At 43.7% G+C, this 6,194-nt stretch overlaps 1 protein-coding gene across 2 annotated transcripts in view; it reads left to right on the top strand.

The window, feature by feature from the left end:
• Positions 1-426: 426 nt before the first annotated feature.
• OSBPL10 (oxysterol binding protein like 10) overlaps positions 427-6,194 on the top strand; it is a 103,537-nt gene continuing 97,769 nt past the window's right edge. Inside the window, exon 1 of one of the 2 annotated variants that reach the window (XM_062603549.1) lies at positions 427-737. In XM_062603549.1, coding sequence (XP_062459533.1) covers positions 448-737 — 290 coding nt within the window. In that variant the 5' untranslated portion in view covers positions 427-447. Of the gene's footprint in view, positions 738-4,801; positions 4,870-6,194 lie in introns of those variants that run through there. The other variant, XM_062603550.1, reaches the window with a different exon arrangement.

Raw genomic sequence — 6,194 nt, 5'->3', positions numbered from 1 at the left:
GCCTCTCGGTTTGTCCCCGTGTGCGGACACTGCCCAGTGCCAGCGCACTGCTGCGTGGGCAATCCAGGCCTTGGTGTCACGCTCCGAGGTAAGGCCAGGGCAGCGATGCACCCCAGCCCGTTCCGGTGCCACGCTCCCCGCTCTGGCGGGCACAGCTTCCGTGTCCGCTGGCCCTTCGGCTACACACACTGGGCAGACCCCTTCGCTGCGTGCCGCCCGGCTCCCGCCGCTGAGGCAGCGGCCTGGCCCTGCTTGGGCTGGCGGGAGCACTGCGAACCGTTGGACTCCACCCGCCGTCCCACTCTCCCCCAGCAGCTAGCGAGGACGCAGTGCTTCCCCGGCCCGCCGCGGCCCGGCCCCTTCTCCCTCGGGCACCGCCCCTCCCCGCGCCGCCTGTAAATCAAGGCTTTGCCGGGCACAGGCTTGCAACGTGAGCTGAGAGGCTCCATGGAGAAGGCGGCTGCGGTGAGCGAAGGCGGCAGCAACAGCAGCAGCCGCAGCAGCAGCCGCCCCACATCGGCGGGCTCGTCCCCCTCGTCCTCCTCTGCCAGCCGCGGGCTGCCGGGGCGTCCGGCGGCGAGGCTGGATGGTGGCGGCGGCGGCAGCAGCAGCAGCCCCGGCTCGGCGGCGGCCAGCCCGGGGTGCACGCAGGCGCCCGGTGGCGGGAGGCGGCGGGAGCCGGTGCTGGAAGGGACGCTCAGCAAATACACCAACCTCCTGCAGGGCTGGCAGAGCAGGTAAACCGCTGGGCCCAGGGTCCTCACCCCCAGTCGCCCCCCGCCACAAGATGGTGTCCGGGCAGCCGCCGCCCCTTCACCAGCCGCCGCGGTCAGGTAGGCCGGGCTTTGTCGCCATCCCTGCCCGAGGCCAGGCGCCTTTCCGTTCCGCTTCCCTTCCTTCTGTGTTGTTTGCCTTCCCAGACGAAGGAGCGTAAGGACGGGGCGGGGGCAGCCCGGTGCTGGCCGGGGCAGAGGGGAGTTAACGACGTATATGCTGCTCTCCCGGCTGCGCCCCGTTTTTAAGCTCCTTTTCTATCACCTTAGACTTCTTACGTGAAGTTATCTTGGATAACTAAAGAATGAAAAACTGGGTGAGAGTCTCCCAAAATAAATGGGGAAAAAATGATACGGTTGTAATTATTATTACAGTTACCTGTGTGTTCATTAAGGTCTCTTGTGTTGCTATATCATACCTGTTTGACAAGTCTTAATTTATGTTGAGAATGGTGATAGGCCCTGGTTCTGCAATTTGTTGGGTGTGGATATGCTGATGTGCATCTGTGGAAGTCCCTGGTTTTGAATCTTAGCATCTCGGTGTAAAATTGTTTACAGAGGTGAAGCCCAGACTGCAGTTAAAAATGCTGTATTGGGATCTGTTGAAATTGAGAGAGAAGCAAGTGCTATAGAGAATATTTACAGGACTAGTTACACCCCCTGCACAAACCTTTAAAAAACAAACACACACGCACAAGCCTACCAAAACCTCCTGTTGTTTATATTAAGTGATCCCAAGCAGTAAGAACATGGGCCTGGCTGGGACCTTGGTGTCCTGACATTAGTTTTAAAGCATTTGTAAGTGACAGAGTTAAATTGCACAAATGCCAGTGATACTATGATGCTCACTTGTGTGGGGCTGAATCTGTGGTAGGAGTCGTGGTAAGAGTATAGCAGTACTTCCTGGAAAGTTTAAGGAGCTGGTCTAACTCCATATGCTGGAGGTGTGCCAGTTGTGAGTGATAATGAATATGTTTGGTATGGTTTGGACAGGTGCTTAGCTCCACAGAAGTAGACTGCTTCAATGTAGACACAGAGAAGGCCCTTTACTGACATTCAGTTACTGTGGTTCTGTGCTAGATTCACGTTACACCTGTGTCTGTTGATTTATGTGGTCTTCCTGTAGTTTTCTTTAAAAACCAAATAAACACATCTTGACACCTAAAATGTAGGATTAAAATGCATGACTAAAAGTTAAAAAAGCCCGACACCTCTTTTTGTAGAAATGGTGACTCTTTACTCTGGGTGATTTTAAGGATCTCTTTCATGTAATCTGATGAAATTACAAAGAAGTCATTGCTTGTGAATCTTTGGATCTAGAACCTACCTGTTTGTTGTATTTGGGAGCAGGTTAAATATTTAATAAGGCTGACATATAACATGTATAATCTGTATGTCCAAGAAACTTAGTGGTTTTCCATTATGTTTTCAGGTAAAAGTCACTTAATTGTACCACAGTACTTGGAAATTAATGTCTTGTTTATTTTTAGCAGTCTTTTTCTAATGCTGCTTTATTGTGCTTTGTCCGTTGCCAGTTTTACTTTCTGTTACTCTGGCTGTTTGAGCAAGTGGTTTATGATGACACAGAGCTTTTAGGCTAAATAACTTCTTTATTTATTTACTCCGCTCTGTTGATGTAGGTATCTGTTGTTTGGGATAGGGAATCTGATACAAGTTCTAAACAGAACAGCTGAAACAAGGTTTACAGAAGTTGGTTTTACTATGTAAGATCCAATAAATGAGTAGTGATCTCCTAGGTTGAGTGTAGTTGTCTGCTTGACCATCTGAGTATCTGTTACGGAGTGTGTTTTCTGTGATTTGGAGGTCAGTCTGTAAGAGTTGCTGAGTGACTTCATAGCTGGCACCTGCAAATCAACCCAGAATGTATGTGTTACTGAATGATCATACAAATTGGTTCTGAGTTTACTTAATCTGAACAAACAGAAGATTGTTTAACCACATGATCAATACCTCCAGATGGTGTGAATATAGATAAAATGAAAGAATAAAGCAAAAACTGACAAGAGTTCAGCGATCATGGATTTGGAATGTGCTTCTTTAAAGTTCCTTATCCATTAGCTTACGCAATTTAAATGTATTTAATGTTAGTTTATGCTATGTGGTATTGAAGTCGAACGGCTTTCCTAGGTTACCCAGGACTTACTGTGCAGAGTAGGCTCTACAAGTCTAAAGAAATTACTGTTATTTGAATTATAATAAAGTAATTTCACTTTTTTATCAGTTGTCCTGTAACAGGTGTATGAAAGATAGTTTAGATGAGGCAATTGAGTGTGAATACTGAAGCATAATACTGCATTTAAAACCATTAACTGAAGTAATTGGAAGGCCTCAAATTCAGTCAGTCTGGAGAGCTCTATTGCTTCCTATTTTCAGAATTTCTGAGGGTTTCTTGTTGATTACTAAAGAAATCTATTTGCTTTGCTCTAGCAGGTCAGGAACGACCTGATAGGGAAATGAGTGAGGTGGTTCTTCATCATTATAACTAGCAGAAGGAAATGCTGGGTTTTTGTTTGGTTGTTTTGGGGCAGTTTGTTGGTTGATAAAGGGAGTTGAGGGGCCTGGGCATCTAGATGATTTCCCACTAAAGTGTGTAACTTTCTGTGGATTTACATAGGTATGAGTGCAGAGAATGGAACTTAATCTAAAGCACAGATCCTTTGACGTAAGAATACTTGTGTCTGGTCGCAGACGCTGGGACATCTGACTTCACATACGAAATTACAAGTAATTATGTTCTCAGAATTGAAGTACTGCAAGGAAGCATTTCTGTTGGGATTTACTTGTTCTGTGTGTGTGGGAGGGTAATAGCTTGTATTATAAGTGGGAGTTGTTGGATGGACAGATATGTCTGTAGAATAATCTCATGCAAAACCTATTTTGCATGAATTAATTTGATATTAATGAAAAACTTACTGCCTATGTCATTATTACTGTGTTTTTTAATAGATCCATAAAGTGCTGTAAAGTCTTAAAATTCCATTTGACCAAAGTAATGTGAAATTCGCCTGTGGTCTGCCTCCCCCTTTTCCTTGAAAATGTTTTTAGCACTTCCAGAGTTTTGTCCTGCAAGTGTGTATGAGCCCTGAATCATCTGCTTTGGGCTGGGGCTTAAATTTGGATTTGTAACAGCTGATGGTAGTGCCGTTTCTTTTCTCAGTTGAACTGCTCTAAGTTGTTTTGTAGCCCAGGTGTTTTCTAAAGCATTACTTTGGCGTATTCCTCTTTCAGGTGAGACATGTATTGTGTTACCAGTCTGCATGAGTTTGCCCGATGGTTGGCCACCACCAGGCTCCTTTTGGACTGTAGCTGTATAGGTATTTATATATATTTATATACATATAAATGCTGGGGAGAAGTCTGTCCGAGAGAAATAAACTGTTTTCTTAATATGTAATAAATCATACTGTCAGGATGCTAACAGTAGGCAGCAGATGCTTATTTAATATTTGTGAAGTTTGCTGAAATGGGAATTTTTTGTTCTTACTAGAATCAGATTAACACCAACCCCTCCACATCATCTTTTTGTCTTGGTGTGTTTCTGGCACATCTACACAGTGCTTTGTGTAGTGTTTTGATACCTTTCAGGATTTCCTTTACATTTTGCTGTTGAAATTTTCTCTCTGTAAGTGCCATTAATGATCACTTACAAAAAGAGAACAAATTAAAAAGAAATCTCTTTAAGTGAATATCACTGCTTTCTTTGCAGGAAAATTAGAACTTTCAGTTAAGATGCACTTTGCCTTTGTTTAGTTAGTGGTTGATTAAACCTTACTGGTTTAATCACAGACTGGTTGATTTAGTTTGAGCAGCACTTGCTGTTGCCTCTAAACCTGTTGGGAGAATGGAGAAGGCTGTTCAAACAGGGAAGTCAAAGAAGGAATTGTAACAAGGTGATGACAGAGGCTGAGAAATCCATCATTCCTTGCCCTTCAGTGGTGCTTTCAAGAAATATTTGGAAGAAGGCAACTTTGAATCTCAGGCTGAAATTGAAAAGGCTTAAAGAATTGGTTTGCACTCTGGAGATGTGGATTCTGGTTGGGGAACTGCCATGGACATTTCTCTTGTCCCCAGGCAGGTAATCAAAGTTCTTTGTTACTCAGCTGCTTGTGTCACATGATGTCAGGGCTGCTTATGCCTATACAGAGGATAATCTAATAATCTAATGCATAAGATTCTTTATGATAATTAGGAAAAATCTGTGTAAAACAAATGACACTTGGACATTTTCACTCAGGGAGTATATTTGGAATTTGCAGGTGCACTTCAGAGCTCAGAGAGAGTCTTGTACCAGAGGGAATGAAGTGACAGACAAAATAGAGTGTGGTCTTCCTTTCACCCAGATGTCACACTTAGCTTTCAGGCAGTGAAAAGAAGTGGCAGTTGGCACTAACACGGAGGCTCTTACTCTTATCTAGGTTTTGTTATTACTAGCTCATTTTTGCTGCTAGCTTTTTGAATGGTGATTTCTGTGCTTAGCAACGTGGTGATAAATGTGGTTAGAGGGAGTGCATGTGCACTTCTGGCTCATTTAAAAACCCCCACCAGTTTATGAATATGGATTTTGTTCAAGTAGGAGAAGTGACAGTAAATTGTTAAACTAAGTAATGTGCCTGAAGTCTTTTAATGAGTATGTAAGAAAAGTACTCAGAAGATTTCAGAGTCATTTTATATTAAAAACAACGGTGTAATAAGAAGAATAGGCTGAGAAAGTTGGGGCTGTTCAGCCTGGAGAAGAGAAGGCTGCGTGGAGACCTCATAGCAGCCTTCCAGTATCTGAAGGGGGCCTAGAAGGATGCTGGGAACAGACTCTTCATTAGGGACTGTAGTGATAGGACAAGGGGTAATGGGTTAAAACTTAAACAGGGGAAGTTTAGATTGGATATAAGGAGGAAATTCTTTCCTGTTAGGGTGGTGAGGCACTGGAATGGGTTGCCCAGGGAGGTTATGAATGCTCCATCCCTGGCAGTGTTCGAGACAAGGTTGACGAGACCTTAGGTGATATAATTTAGTGTGAGGTGTCCCTATCCATGGCAGGGGGGTTGGAACTAGATGATCTTAAGGTCCTTTCCAACCCTAACTATTCTAGGATTCCAAGAATGTATTTGGGCTTTAGCTTTTCCTAATATTCTTACTTTGCTTTATATGACTTACCTAAAAGGCTGACCTTCTGAGTGAAAAGGATGCTAAAAATGCTGTAACTATTCATTTTTAATGTAAAATTATGTTCGTTAAATATGTATTATGAATGATGAAACAAAAAATATTGAATTTGGTTTGACTAAAAATGCTTGAGTTTCTTTGGTCCTAATACACTTCTGCAATTTTGTTTTCAGTTATCTTGGCACTGAGCTTTAGATCTTGTAGTCTTGTTGATATCTTACTGAGATGGTTGGTTACTTG

Source organism: Pezoporus occidentalis, unplaced genomic scaffold (genome assembly GCF_034315485.1).
Source record: "Pezoporus occidentalis ecotype Australia unplaced genomic scaffold, CSIRO_AGI_Poc_V1 ctg80, whole genome shotgun sequence".
Classification (NCBI taxonomy): domain Eukaryota; kingdom Metazoa; phylum Chordata; class Aves; order Psittaciformes; family Psittacidae; genus Pezoporus; species Pezoporus occidentalis.
Note: the sequence above shows the minus strand (reverse complement) of the source record. Positions and strands in the feature narration are given on the sequence as shown.